The sequence below is a fragment of the Cetorhinus maximus genome, chromosome 21 (genome assembly GCF_964194155.1).
Source record: "Cetorhinus maximus chromosome 21, sCetMax3.hap1.1, whole genome shotgun sequence".
Classification (NCBI taxonomy): Eukaryota; Metazoa; Chordata; class Chondrichthyes; order Lamniformes; family Cetorhinidae; genus Cetorhinus; species Cetorhinus maximus.
In genome coordinates, this window is record NC_135899.1 from 23,465,785 (window position 1) to 23,481,035 (window position 15,251).

General features: G+C 45.4%; 1 protein-coding gene across 1 annotated transcript in view; it reads left to right on the forward strand.

Annotated features, from left to right (window-relative positions):
• The first annotated feature begins 3,229 nt into the window (after window positions 1-3,229).
• LOC144695753 (E3 ubiquitin-protein ligase TRIM39-like) overlaps window positions 3,230-15,251 on the forward strand; it is a 30,327-nt gene continuing 18,305 nt past the window's right edge. The window contains exon 1 of the mRNA XM_078566724.1: window positions 3,230-3,727. Coding sequence (XP_078422850.1) covers window positions 3,335-3,727 — 393 coding nt within the window. The 5' untranslated portion in view covers window positions 3,230-3,334. The remainder of the gene's footprint in view (window positions 3,728-15,251) is intronic.

Below are 15,251 nucleotides of genomic sequence, written 5' to 3' on the forward strand. Positions count from 1 at the left end.
GCCTGAAAATTCTCACACGCTGCCAGCCGACATCAAGCACTACCCTTTATAGTCACATGCACTAATTTTTAAAAATCATAACGTTATCTTGTTCATATTTTTCCATAAGACAGCTCAGTTTTTCTCATGTATTGTAGAACATGCTTAACTATCCCTCTAAATGGAGAAAAGGTAGTTGATACAGTGCCCTATGTTAATATTTGCATATTGCCTTAAAAGGAAAGAAACCACCTTCCTAGAAGGCTGGCTGCAATTTGGGCATTCTCCAATTAGTGGCGCTGTTCCCTCAATATAAGACACTCGTTCAGCCTCAGCTGGAATATTGTGTACAGTCTGGGCGCCACATTATAGGAAGGATGTGATCGCATTTGAGAAAGCGCAGAGGAGGTTTACAAGAATGGTTCCAGGGATGAGACACTTGAGTTATGAAGATAGTTTGGATAGGTTGGGACTGTTCTTCTGGAGAGGAGAAGGTGAAGAGGAGATTTGATTGAGGTTTTCAAAATCATGAGGGGGCTCGATAGAGTAAATAGAGAGAAACTCATCGAGGGAACGAGAGGGTGCAGATTTAAAGTGATTTGCAAAAGAAGTAAATGTGATGTGAGAAAAAACTTTTCCACACAGCGACTGGTTCGAGTCGGGAATACACTACCTGGAAGTGTGGTGGAGGCAGGTTCAACTGAGGCATTCAAGAGGGCAATAGATGATTATTTATATAGAAACAATGTGCAGGGTTACGGGGAAAAGGCAGGAGAGTGGCACCAAGTTACAATGCTCAGAGAGCCGGTGCAGACACGATGGGCCAAATGGCCTCCTTCTGCACCATAACAATTCTGTGATTCTGTGATTCTGGAAGGCAAATGGAATGTTGCCATTTATTGTGAGGGGGAATGGAATATAAAAGTAGGGAAGTATTGTCACAACCATACAGGACATTGGTGAGACTACACCTGGAGTAATGTGTACAGTTTTGGTCTCCTTATTTGAGGAAGGATATAATTGCATTGGAGGCAGTTCAGAGAATGTTCATTAGATTGATTCCTGGAACGAAGGGGTTGTCTTATGGGAAATGTTAAGCAGGTTGGGCCGATACTCATTGGAGTTCAGAAGAATGAGAGATTATTTTATTGAAATATAAGATTATGGGGGAACTTGGCAGGGTCAATGCAGAGAGGATCTTTCCCCACTTGAGGGAGTAGAAACATAGAAGCAGGAGTGGGTCATTCGGCCCTTCAAGCCTGCTCCGCCATTCAATATGATCATGGCTAATCCTCTATCTCAACGCCACACTCCCGCTCTCTCCCCATACTCCTTGATGCCCTTAGAATCTAGAAATCTATCTATTTCCTTCTTAAATATATTCAGTGACTTGGCCTCCACAGCCTTCTGTGGTGGAGAATTCCACAGGTTCACCACCCTCTGAGTGAAAAAGTTTCTCCTCATCTCAGTCCTAAATGGCCGACCCCGTATCCTGAGACCTTTGTTCTAGACCCCCCCCCAGTCAGAGGAAGCATCATCCCTGCATCCAGTCTGTCCAGCCCTGTCAGAACTTTATACGTTTCAATGAGATCCCCTCTCATTCTTCTAAACTCCACTGAATACAGACCTAGTCGGCCCAATCTCTCCTCATACAACAATCCTGCCATCCCAGAAATCAGTCTGGTGAACCTCTGCTGTGCTCCCTCTATGGCAAGTATACCCTTTCTTAGGTATGGAGACCAACACTGCACACAATACTGCAAGTGTGGTCTCACTAAGCCCCTATATAGCTGCAGTAAGACATCCTTGCTTCTGTACTCAAGTCCTCTCACAATGAAGGCCAACATACCATTTACCATCTTAACTGCTTGCTGCACCTTCATGCTCACTTTCAGTGATTGGTTTACAAGGGCACTCGGGTCCCTTTGTACATCAACATTTCCCAATCTATCGCCTTTTAAATAATATTCTGCCATTCTGTTCTGCCTAGAACTAGGGGGCACAGTTTCATAATAAGGGCCCCCCCATTTAAGACAGAGATGAGGAGGATTTCTTCTCTCGGAGGGTCAGTAGTGTTTGGAATTCTCTTCCCCAGAGGCCAGTTGAGGCTGCTGGGTCATTGAACGTGTTGAGGGCTGAGTTGGGCAGATTTTAGATTCACAGGAGAGTCAGAGGTGATGGGGCGGGGGCACGAAGGACAGTGAAGCTAAGGCCACAGTCAGATCAGCCATGATCTCATTGAATGACAGAGCAGGCTCAAGGGGCTGTATGGCCAACTCCTGCTCCTATAGACGTTCAAACAGAGACGTATATGAAAGGCAGCTGGTATCATTTCAATTCGAAGAGCCAGCAAAGACCTCCCTGAAGACCTGGTCAATATTTATCCCTCACCCAACATCGCTAAATCAGGATTGTTGGGCTGTTGTTGCATTGCTGTTTGTTTCAGCTTGTTGTGCCCAAACTGGTTGCCGCCTACCCTACAACAAGACATCGAGGACACTTCAAAAGTATTTCACCAAAGCGCTTGGGGTCAGGAAAGGCGCCATACAAACGCAAATCTTTCCTTTCCAAATCATTGCGGGCTTGAGGCACCAGAGCAGTCAGTTCACGTGTGCAATGTACACTTACCACAGAGGCTGGGCCGTCAAGTATATTCAAGGCTGAGATAGATACATTTATAATCAGTAAGGGAATGAAGGGTTGTGGGGAGAAGGCAGGAAAGTGGAGTTGAGGATTATCAGAGCAGCCATGATCTTCTTGAATGGGGGGGGGGGGGGGGCAGACTGGACCGGCCGAATGGCCTGATTCGGCTCCGCTATTCATGCTCATGTGGTCTCAGCTTCAACTGGAAGCACACGTTAAAATTAACCAAATCGTTCAGCAGCGTACAGTTCAGCCCCTCACCCCCTCCCCACCACCCCCAATCCTGTCTAAGCGCGGTTCAGTTTGTCCCCACGATCGTGTGTGTGTGTTTGTCGCTTGATCTCTGCTCTTCACCGAGCCTGCAGCCTGGAGAACTGCAAACGCTGCCATGACCCCGGGAAATCATTTTGCAGCCCTAACCTCGACCCTTTGGCGGGGGAGGTGGGGTATTTACCCCCCCACCCCTTTTAAAGTCGCCTCGGGTGGCCCTGATATGAAGGTGCCAAGTTTCAGTTTTGACTTTCCCTTAAACTTCAAGCGTCGGTCATCAGCAAAGGAATAGAAAGTGAAACTGAAACTCAACATCTTCCCCTCCCCACTGCACACAGCCTGAGCTGGGATTTGCCAGGGCGTTCGCCACTCACTCACTGATTCACTCAGCACCAGCTCAGGCAACCAGGGAGCTTGCCCACTGTCCCCTTGAACAGCAGCAATGGCAACATCCTCCTCCTCCTGCTCCGGCCTGAAGCCGGACCTGACCTGCTCGGTGTGCCTGGACTATTTCCAGGACCCGGTGCTGACCCGCTGTGAGCACACCTTCTGCCGCCGCTGCGTCCAGGAGTTCTGGAGCCAGCAGCGGCGCAACATCTGTCCCATCTGCCGCAAGATCTGCCCCTCCGACAACCTGCTGAGGAACCGGGCCCTGGCCGGGGTCATCGACTCGCTCCGGAGGCAGGAGGACGCGCAGCTCTGCGGCCAGCACCAGCAGGAGAGGAGCCTCTTCTGCCACGATGACCAGGAGCTCATCTGCTGCCAGTGCCGGGACTCGGCTCGGCATCGGACCCACCAGGTGATCGGCATCGAAGAGGCCATGGCCCGTTACAAGGTGAGAGGGAAAGTCCATTTCCAGAAATCAGGCCTTATTGGGACAGTCACCCATGAGGAATTCAGGAGAAACTTTCTTTACCCAGAGAGTGAAGAGAATGTGGACCTGACTGGACCATATGGAGCAGCCCAGCCTTGATGCATCTCAGGGAAAAGCCAAGATGTAAGGGAGGAATTTCAGAACAGGAATGGGCCATTCAGCCCCCTTAACTACCTTAATTCCATCTACCTGCCTTGGTTCTGTACCCCTTGCCTAACCAAAATCCTTTATCTGCCTCAGTTTTGACACTTGCAATTGGCTCCCAGCCTCGACAGAGATTTTTTTGTGGGGGAGAGAGAGTTCCAGATTTCCACAGCCCCCATTGGGTGAAGAAATCTCACATCTGAATGGCCAAGGCTGTCATTTTAAGGCTTTGCCTCTTTTTGTTCTGGACTCCTGTCAGGGGAAACAGTTTCACTTTATCAACCCTAATCAGTTCCTTAACACCTCAGTTAGATCATGCCTAAATTTTCTTCCAGATTTGAGGGAATCTGATCTAAGCAACCGGATCCTTGTATTTGAAGTTAACCCTTTTAACCTGGGTATCATTCCAGTGGATTGAGCTATGCAAGGGAAGAAGGAACTGAAATGTTCGCAGATGGGGTGGGAGGAGGAGATCATTGCGAGTAGAACTGCTGGTATAGACTCATCAGGACAAATGGCCTGTGTCAGTGCTGTAAATTGTATATAGTTCAATTTAATCTAAATTAATTTAACTTCTATTTTGGACTTCAGGACATTCAAAGGTATAAAAACAGGAAAGTGCTCTGTTCACAAAATGGTGACTGGAAATCAGGAACTCAGGCTCTGGACATTTCGGGGGAGGGGGCTGTTGGAGGAAGCTAACTGAAATGTTCAAAATGGAGGTTAATAGATTTTTGTTAGCTAAAGGCATCAAGAGATGGGGATTAAAGGGGTGTCAATGAGTTTGAGACACAGGTTAACCATGATCTAATTAAATGGTGGGACATGTTCGAAGGGCTGAATAGGCCTGATCCCACCTCTATGGAGATGCTGGATTGCTCAGGGCTGGTCTGGGATCTGTGTGGTTGTGCTATTTCACCATTAGGTTAGGTTTAACCTGGTCTGTTCCTTCAAACCCACTGTTCATCCGATCTCAGCTTCAAATGGAAGCACACGTTAAATTAAACAATTTGTTCAGTGGTGTACCATTTTCCCCCTCCCCCAACCCTGTCTTTCTGTCTAACTGTGATTCAGTTTGTCTTCGTGGTTGTGTGTTTGTATCTTTATCTCTGCTTCCATCCCTGTGTCTCCCTGTCTTTCAGTCTCTCGTACTGACTTTTCAGTTTTCGGAATTGGTGTCTCAAGAATTCTTCGCCAAGAAAGATTTGCATTCATAGCGTCAACTCAGGATGTCCTAAAGTGCTTTACAGCCAGTGAAGTACTTTTTCAGATGTGTAGTCAGTGTTGTAACATAAGACCATACAGAAATAAAGTTAATAGAGAGTGTGGGTCAGACAAAGAGCTCAGTGTTTGATATTTATACTGTACAGAGCCATTAGGGTGGGGTTTGTACACAACACTCCCACCTTTTGTGTAAATCTTGCTGTGTGTGTGTTGCTCACAGCAGCTCTCTCTCTCTGTGCACCTCTCTCTCTGTGCATCTCTCTCGCTGTGCATCTCTCTCTCTCTGTGTGCATCTCTCTCGCTGTGCATCTCTCTCTCTCTCTGTGCATCTCTCTCTCTCTGTGCATCTCTCTTTCTCTGTGCATGTCTCCCTCTCTCTGTGCGTCTCTCTCTCTCTGTGCGTCTCTCTCTCTGTGCATGTCTCTTTCTCTCCCTCTCTGTGCATGTCTCTCTTTCTCTCTCTCCCTCTCTGTGCATGTCTCTCTCTCTCTCCCTCTCCATCTCTGTGCATGTCTCTCTTTCTCTCTCTCCTCTCTGTGCATGTCTCTCTTTCCCTCTCTCCCTCTCTGTGCATGTCTCTCTTTCCCTCTCTCCCTCTCTGTGCATGTCTCTCTTTCTCTCTCTCCCTCTCTGTGCATGTCTCTCTTTCTCTCTCTCCCTCTCTGTGCATGTCTCTCTTTCTCTCTCTCCTCTCTGTGCATGTCTCTCTTTCTCTCTCTCCTCTCTGTGCATGTCTCTCTTTCTCTCCTCTCTGTGCATGTCTCTCTTTCTCTCTCTCCTCTCTGTGCATGTCTTTCTTTCTCTTTCTCCTCTCTGTGCTTGTCTCTCTTTCTCTCTCACCCTCTCTGTACATGCCTCTCTTTCTCTCTGCATGTCTCTCTTTCTCTCTCTCCCTCTCTGTGCATGTCTCTCTCTCTCCCTCTCCCTCTCTGTGCATGTCTCTCTTTCTCTCTCTCCTCTCTGTGCATGTCTCTCTTTCTCTCTCACCCTCTCTGTACATGCCTCTCTTTCTCTCTCTCTCTGCATGTCTCTCTTTCTCTCTTGGCATGTGTGTCTCTCTCTCTGTGCGTCTTTCTGTGTGCATGTCTCTCTCTCGGTGTGCATGTCTGTCTCTCTCTCTCCCTCTCTGTGCATGTCTCTCTCTCTCTGTGCGTCTCTCTCTCTCTCTCTGTGCGTCTCTCTCTGTCCGTCTCTCTCTCTCTCTCTCTCTGTGCATGTTTCTCTCTCTGTGCGTCTCTCTCGCTCTCTGTGCATGTCTCTCTTTCTCTCTCTGTGTGCATGTCTCTCTTTCTCTCCCTCTGTATGTCTCTCTCTCTCACCCTCTCTGTGCATGCCTCTCTTTCTCTCTCTGCGCATGTCTCTCTCTCTCTTGGCATGTGTCTCTATCTCTCTATGCATGTCTCTCTCTCTCTGCGTCTCTCTGTGTGCATGTCTCTCTCCCTCTCTGCATGTCTGTCTCTCTCTCTCCCTCTCTGTGCATGTCTCTCTTTCTCGCTCTCTCCCTCTCTGTGCATGTCTCTCTTTCCCTCCCTCTCTGTGCATGTCTCTCTCTCTCCCTCTCTGTGCATGTCTCTCTTTCTCGCTCTCTCCCTCACTGTGCATGTCTCTCTTTCCCTCTCTCCCTCTCTGTGCATGTCTCTCTTTCTCGCTCTCTCCCTCACTGTGCATGTCTCTCTTTCCCTCTCTCCCTCTCTGTGCATGTCTCTCTCTCTCCCTCTCTGTGCATGTCTCTCTTTCTCGCTCTCTCCCTCACTGTGCATGTCTCTCTTTCCCTCTCTCCCTCTCTGTGCATGTCTCTCCCTCTCTGTGCGTCTCTCTCTCTCTATGTTCGTCTCTCTGTGCATGTCTTTGTCTTTCTCTCTGTGCGTCTCTCTCTCTGTGCGCGTCTCTCTCTCTCTCTTTGTGCGTCTCTGTCTCTCTCTCTCCCTCTGTGCATGTCTCTTTCTCTGTGCGCGTCTCTTTCTCTCTCTGTGTGTGTCTCTCTCTCTCTCTCTGTGCGTCTCTACCTCTCTCTCCCTCTGTGCGTCTCTCTCTCTCTCTCTCTGCGCGTCTCTGTCTCTCTCTCTCCGTGCATGTCTCTTTCTCTGTGCATATCTCTCTTTCTCTCTCTCCCTCTCTGTGCGTCTCTCTCTCTCTCTCTGCGCGTCTCTGTCTCTCTCTCTCCCTCTGTGCATGTCTCTTTCTCTGTGCATATCTCTCTTTCTCTCTCTCCCTCTCTGTGCGTCTCTCTCTCTCTCTCTGTGCGTCTCTCTCTCTGTGCGTGTCTCTCTCTCTCTCTCTGTGCGTCTCTCTCTGTGCATGTCTCTTTCTCTGTGCGTGTCTTTCTCTGTACGTCTCCCTCTCTGTGCGTCTCTCTCTCTCCGTGCATGTCTCTTTTCTCTCTCTGTGCGTCTCTGTCTCTCTCTCTCCCTCTCTCGCTGTGCGTCTCTCTCTCTCTCTGTGCGTCTCTGTCTCTCTGTGCGTGTCTCTCTCTCTGTGCGTCTTTCTCCCTCTGTGTGTCTCTCTCTCTGTGCGTCTTTCTCCCTCTGTGTGTCTCTCTCTCTGTGCTTCTCTCTCTGTGCGTGTCCTCTCTCTGTGCGTCTCTGTCTCTCTCTCTGCCGCGTGTCTCTCTCTCTGTGCGTCTTTCTCCCTCTGTGTGTCTCTCTCTCTGTGCGTCTCTCTCTCTCTGTGCGTGTCTCTCTGTGCGTCTCTCTCTCTGTGCGTCTCTCTCTCTCTGTGCGTCTTTCTCCCTCTGTGTGTCTCTCTGTGCGTCTCTCTCTCTCTCTGTGCGTCTCTCTGTGCGTCTCTCTCTCTGTGCATCTCTCTCTCTGTGCGTCTTTCTCCCTCTGTGCATCTCTCTCTCTGTGCGTCTCTCTCTGTGCATCTCTCTCTCTCTGTGCGTCTCTCTCTGTGCATCTCTCTCTGTGCGTCTCTCTCTGTGCGTCTCTCTCTGTGCATCTCTCTCTCTCTGTGCGTCTCTCTCTGTGCATCTCTCTCTGTGCGTCTCTCTGTGCATCTCTCTCTCTCTGTGCGTCTCTCTCTGTGCATCTCTCTCTGTGCGTCTCTCTCTGTGCATCTCTCTCTCTGTGCGTCTCTCTGTGCATCTCTCTCTCTCTGTGCGTCTCTCTCCCTCTGTGCATCTCTCTCTCTGTGCGTCTCTCTCTGTGCATCTCTCTCTCTCTGTGCGTCCTCTCTCTGTGCATCTCTCTCTCTGTGCGTCTCTCTCTGTGCATCTCTCTCTGTGCGTCTCTCTCTGTGCATCTCTCTCTCTCTCTATGCGTCTCTCTCTGTGCATCTCTCTCTCTCTCTCTGTGCGTCTCTCTCCCTCTGTGCGTGTCTCTCTCTGTGCATGTCTTTCTCTCCCTGTGCGTGTCTCTCTTTCTCTCTTTCTCTCTCTGTGCGTGTCTCTCTTTCTCTCTCTCCCTCTCTGTTCATGTCTCTCTTTATATCTCTCTCTGTGCGTGTCTCTCTTTCTCTCTCTCCCTCTCTGTGCATGTCCTCTTCTTTATCTCCCTCTCTCTGTGCGTCTCTCTCTCTGTGCCTCTCTCTCTCTCTGTGCATGTCTTTCTCTGTGCGTGTCTCTCTTTGCGTCTCTCTCTCTCTGTGCATCTCTCTCTCTCTGTGCGTGTCTCTCTCTCTTTGCGTCTCTCTCTCTGTGCGTGTCTCTCTCTCTGTGCATGACTCTCTCTCTCTCTTTGCGTCTCCTCTCTCTGTGCGTCTCTCTCTGTGCATCTCTTTCTGTGCATGTCTCGCTCCATCTCTCTGTGCGCCTCTCTCTCTCTGTCTCTCTCATTGCCTGTGTGTGTGTGTGTGGTGTGTGTGTGGTATCTCTCTCACTCTGTGTCTCTCCTGCATGTTTTCCGCCCCTCTCTCTCTCTCTCTTTCTCTCTATTCCTCCACTCTATCATTCGTGGCAGAACATTCATTCAACGCCTCCTCCCCGCCCTCCCAATTCTTTATACAGCTTTCTTTAAATCCACCTGCTGTTCACATCTCTCCCTGCAACTCCTCTGACTGTTGTCAGTCTACCGATCTCTTCCCTCTCGTATGGCCAGATTTGTGATTGTTAAACCAAGGATTGGTCTGCTCCCCCCCACCCCCTCAGGCCCGAAGCTCTGGAATTCCCTCCTAAACCTCTCAAGCTCTCTTTATTTTCCTTTAAGATGCTCCCTAAAACCCGTCTCTTTGACCAAGCTGTGGCAATGTCTCCTTACGTGGCTTGATGTCAAATTTTGTGCCAAATTGTTCCTGTAAAGTGCCTCAGGATGTTTTATTATGTTAAAGGTGCCAGGTAAATACAAGCTGTTGTTGCTTTAGGAGAATAAAACTGAAAAGAGTATTTCATATCTAAACAAGAAGAAGATTGTAAAGCTTTGCGGATTTATTATTCGGAAAAGAAATTAAGAATGCCACAAGTTTTATAGATTATATGACATGGGTGACAAACTGGGATTTAATTTCTGAACCCAACAGATGCTAAAGCAAAGACTGCACGATAAATGGAATTTTAATATCTTTATTCTAATTTATGTCGCTTCAACCTAGTGTGGGAATGATCACAACGTTGTTCAATGTTGAATAAACACAATGACATTTTTTTAAAATAAAAGCTCTGGCCTCTGTGGTCAGAAGGCTATGGGTTAAGTCCCACTCGAATACAAAATTGAAGCGGACATTCCAGTGTAGTACTGAGGGCATGGTGTCTTTTATGAACCAGTTCTCCCTGGTGTCCTGGCCAGCACAGAAATCCCGTAACCAACATCAGCAGATTATATCTAGCCATTATCAGACTGCTCTTTGTGGGAGTTCGCTGCTGTGTGCAACTAGGCTGTGCTTTCCCACCACAGTAACTACACTTCCAAAATATTGAATTGCCTGTAAAGCGCTCTGGGACACCCTCAGGCTGGGGACATTTCTTGTGCACTCAGTCACCTCCCACTACCTGCCCACCGCTCACTACTATCCTTGTTAAAATTGACGTCAAGGGATGTGGGGACAGTGGGTAAAAATGGCATAGAGGTAGACGCTCAGCCATGCCCTGTTTGAATGGCTGTTATGGGACAGCCTTTTGGCAAAGCTGATTCTTTAAAAATCCAGAGGGAAACATTAAACAACTGTCATCACCTATATTTTTAAGTGGTATGTTTGAGATGCAGCTCTAAATTCAGGAATCAGACCACCAGTTCTCGAGAGGTTTGCCAGATTTAATCTATAAGGTTGTTGCCTGATTGAAAATGACATTTCTGTATATACATCATGTAAAGCTAAATGCGTCTTTCCCAACTTATTTCCACAAATAGGTTTGTGTGACTGCAATAGCTTTTCCAAGTCACTTTGACACTTGCTTGGAAGGTAACTCAATATTTCATTTAAATTTTCAAGCACCCCCTCATTATCTAATTTGATTCGAGGAAAATCAATTAATGTCCTGCACTTCTACCTGTTTCACATCATCGGCCATCACTAATACCTCTTTTTGTTTCTCTTCCCTGTCAAAGCATATTTACATGACACACCCTCTGCTTCTTTCTTCTATCTGGAGTACTTATTAAATAATTTACTTCACTCAATTTTTTTTTAACCCTGTAAGGCCCACTAAATCTTGCATTCAGTGAATCACATGGTACTGGTATCAAAACTAGTACTTCCTCTCCAGAAATAAAACTGTGAATTTTAGCCTTCTTATCAGCTTTCACTTTCATCACTTGCTGTGATATCTTTAAATGTTCCTTAGCCAACTCACAAGCTTTGTTCAGTCTTTCCCTGAAATTTGATATGTAACCCAGGACAATGGTTTCTTAATTTTGACCCACCAATTTCTCATGAATCAATTTCAGTTGTCCCCTTAGCTCATGATCATAAACTAGTTTAAAAGGACTAAAACCAGTCGATGCATTAGGAGATCTCTAATAACAAATAACTAAAATGGAATTACTGTATCCCAATCCTGTGCATAATCCTGACAGTATGCTCTTATCATAGTTTTTAAAGTTTTATGCCATCTTTCCAAAGCCCCTTGTGACTCCAGATGATAAGCTGTTGACTTAAACTGTTTCATCCCCAAACTGTTCATTCCTTCCTTAAATAGCTGTGACATGAAATTTGACCCCTGATCTGATTGTATTTCCTTAGGTAAAGCATATTTTGTCAAAATTTTAACTCCTCCACAATCTTCTTAGTTGTAATATTTCTTAAAGGTATCGCTTCAGAAAACTTGGTAGACACATTCATTATTGTCGATAAATACTGATTTCCACTTTTAGTCTTAGGGAGGGGTCCTACACAATTAATCATGACCCTGATAAAAGGTTCTTCAAATGATGGTTTTGGGATTAAAGGCTTAATCACTGCTTGTGGCTTTCCTGTTATTTGACATGTATAACAGGTTGTACAGAAGTTGACTACATCCCTACGCAATCCTGGCCAAAAAAAATCCCCCTGCATCCTTTCCTGTGTTTTCCTAATTCCTAAATGTCCCCCCCTCCCCATTGGAATTTTATGAGCAATCCTCAGAATCTCATTTCTATACCCTAATGGGATAACAATCTGATGAACCTGCCTCCAGCTTTCATTTGCTGAGACATGATCTGACTGCCACTTTCTCATCAAAATAACTTCCTGAAGATAATAACATACTGGAATACATTTTGCTTCTGTTTCTGAATAAGCTTTCTGATATGACTGTTTTAATTACAAATCGATTTTCTGTAACTCCACTAACCTCTTTGAGTTAAACACTTCAGCTGAACTGTTCTGCATTCCTTCCTCCTGAACAATGTTATCAAACACAGTGCCAGCTAATTGGATTTCGACACCTTCTTCTTGCCTTTGAACTGCCTGCCTTTCTCATTTTTCTTGCCCTTCCCACTGACCCTTTGATCTCATCACAACACAATCAGGAAACAATCCAGCATGTTCCTTGTGTAACACCTCTGTTGAAAACACTTCTACAGGCTGCTCAACTACCATAGGCATCACCCACATCTGCAATCCAGCAAATTGAACCCCTGCAATGGGCAATTTTTCCACCACACCAACTATAACTTCCCCTGTCTTCCATTTGCTCTTTAAATTTACCTTCTACAATGGAATGGATTTAGCACCTCCATGAACCCAGCTTATTATTACCACCTTCTGCAATACTCCCTTTGAACAACAAATATCACCATCCCACAACATTAAGGATTGACTAGCCCCCGTGTCTCTTAAAATTTTAACATCTTTACCTGCCCCACCCTGTACACATGGAAAGACTTTCCCTTCACATACAAAATCTTTAAACATTTCTGCAACCTGCTCCTCAGAATTATTTTGAGTAAACTGTGAACACATTCCCACTTCACCTTTCGCTGATTTTCCCTGTTTCACTGTACACAAACCACTAGTTTCTCCTGTTCCCAAACCTCAGAACCCACAGCACTCCAGAGCTTTTCTGTACCCTAAAATTTCCAACAGATTTTTCCTGCAATCTCCAACATACTGACCTCGTATGCCCCACTTTAATACAAGGTAACACCTCAATTTTCGAATGTCACTTCTACCTTCAGCACCTTCCTTTTTGTTCTGAGAAAAAATTTCCTGGGAACTTCCAGCTACTCCTTCTCTTCCCTGACTACCTACCTTCCTTTCACCTTCCCACTTTTTATCTTTTTCCAATTTGAAAGGGTGACAAAAAAAAAGGTTTAGCTCTATGAACTAGCTCATATCATCAGCTATCTCTGCTGCTTGCCTTACAGAATCAACCCTCTGTTCCTCCACATGAGTTCTCATTACCAAAGGAATTGAATCTTTAAATTGTTCCAAAATAATTATTTCCCTGAGAGCTGCATAGGCTGTCTCTATTTTTAACGCCTGTATCCACCATTCAAAATTACTTTGTTTTACTCTTTCAAACTAAATTTAAGTTTGTCCAAGCTGTTTTCTCATATTCCTAAATTTCTGTCTGTATGCTTCAGGAACCAACTCCTATGCACTCAAAATAGCCTTTATCACCACATCATAATTCACTGACATTTCTTCTGATAGCGAAGCATATAGCTCAAGCCCGTACCGAACAACTTAGACTGTAATAATAACATCCAGTTTTCCTGTGGCCATTTCATCTGTTTAGCTAGCTTCTCAAATGAAATAAAGAATGCTTCAATATCTTTTTCCTCAAACTTTGGAAGAGCTTGTACAAATTTAAACATCTCCCCACTGGGTTCTATTGTCAAAATAAATCCTTCCTTTCCTACTGGCATCTGTTTTTTAACTGCCAACATTTTCAATTGGAATTCTCTCTCTCTTTTTCTCTTTCTTCCTTCTCTATCTTCACAATTTCTAATTCCCTTTCAAAAGTAATTGCTCTGTCCTTTGCTTCTAATTCAAGCTTTTTCATTTATAACTGAAGTCTTACTACCTCCAGCTGTGACTCACTAGTGTCAAGTTTCACTTCCAAATGTAGATGCTGTGCTCTACTTGTAAGTATATCTGATTTCCTAGCACCCTGCAGGTAACCCCAATTTGAACTTATCTGCCAACTCTGTTAACTTACTTTTGGTTATTTTTTTCAACCCAGAGTTATCTCTGCTACTCCCAGACAAGTCTTAGCAATTGCCAAAACCATCTTGCAGTCTCACCACTTCTAAAATACCTCACCAACTCCTGGTTTCAAAGTGCTTCTCATACTCGTAACCTTCAAATTCACCAATTCCAAACCAATCAAGGAATTAGAAATATTTTCATCCCAGCAAGAGCCCCCAATTGTTATGAGACAGCCTTTTGGTAAAGCAGTGAAACTTAAACAACTGTCATAACCTATATTTTTAAGGAGTATGTTTGAGATGCAGCTCTAAATTCAGGAATCAGACCACCAGTTCTTGAGCGGTTTAATATTAAACTAAATGAAACATTTTATTAATTTACACAAGTTAAGTATATACATATGGCTACAAATTACTACTATCATAACTTTTAACAAATTCCCAAACTAATCTTCATTAAGGTAACAGCAACTCATAGACTTAACCAGACACCAGGCAAAGCATTTTCACCTTACAAATTCTAAATGAGGTTCCTTTCACTTTGGTTCCTGTGGAGACAGCTGTAGGCTTACAGCTACTTTGATCTTACATTGCCCCTGCTCTTCACACATGAAAACTGTCCTCTGATTTACCTAGCATATCTCATTGAATGTAACTTCTCGTTGTATCACCAGCCTCTTCTAACAATAAAACCTCCCTTTCATCGTACCAATTTTATTAGTAATATAAACATATTGCATGGTCTCTGCTAGCTAGGTGCCAGATTTCACCCCACTTCTTGATTGCTTTGTTCAAAAAATGCAAATGCAATCTACCTCTCTTACATCTCAAAACTAGTACACATCAAAGCACCCAGACTAGCTGGCTTTAATCCAATTAAGACACACCCACAGACTAAACCTCTATTTTAAAAGAAAAATATTTTCCAATAATATTTATGTACATTAATAGCTTCATGCTAATGGCAGAGCAGCCTTGACGGGCCGAATGGCCTGCTCCTATGTTCCAACAACCCCTCAGGATGTTTTGTTGAGTGAGAGAGCATCGTGCCAAATGTATGGTGCTGCTGAAAGGAAGACTCCGGTGAGTGAATGCTCCAGAACTGACAGAAGGCTGACTCTGACAGTGAGCCTGCACCATGCGCCTCAGTTTATTTTACAATTACTGGAGGATATTGTAATGCGGAATATTGAGAGAGCAGCGTGAGCCATGTCCCTCAGTTTTTTCATGTCAAATCTCCTCTCCTGGATGGGCCCAGCTGGGCCGCATTCGGCAGGTAACTGCCGCCCTAGAGTAGCTCCACCAAAGTGCTCGTTCTTTCTGCGTGAGCTCGATGTGAGGATTAGCAAACCATTCCACTGTGGGAGGTATCGCACTTGTCCACACACAAGGTTAACTCTCCCGTCAAGGCCCAGCCCTCCTGGCATGTTAACTTTCCCCTTGAAGCCGGTCCCTCCAGTACGCTAACACTTCCATACAATCCCATTCCTCTAGTACTTGTCTAAATATTTGCACCGGTTATAGGAAGAGTGAGTTTGCTGAGCTATATAAGCTGTGCATATTCGAGCAGGGGTAAGAATGAAACCAGGGCTGAAAAGATTAAATGAGGAGGAGAG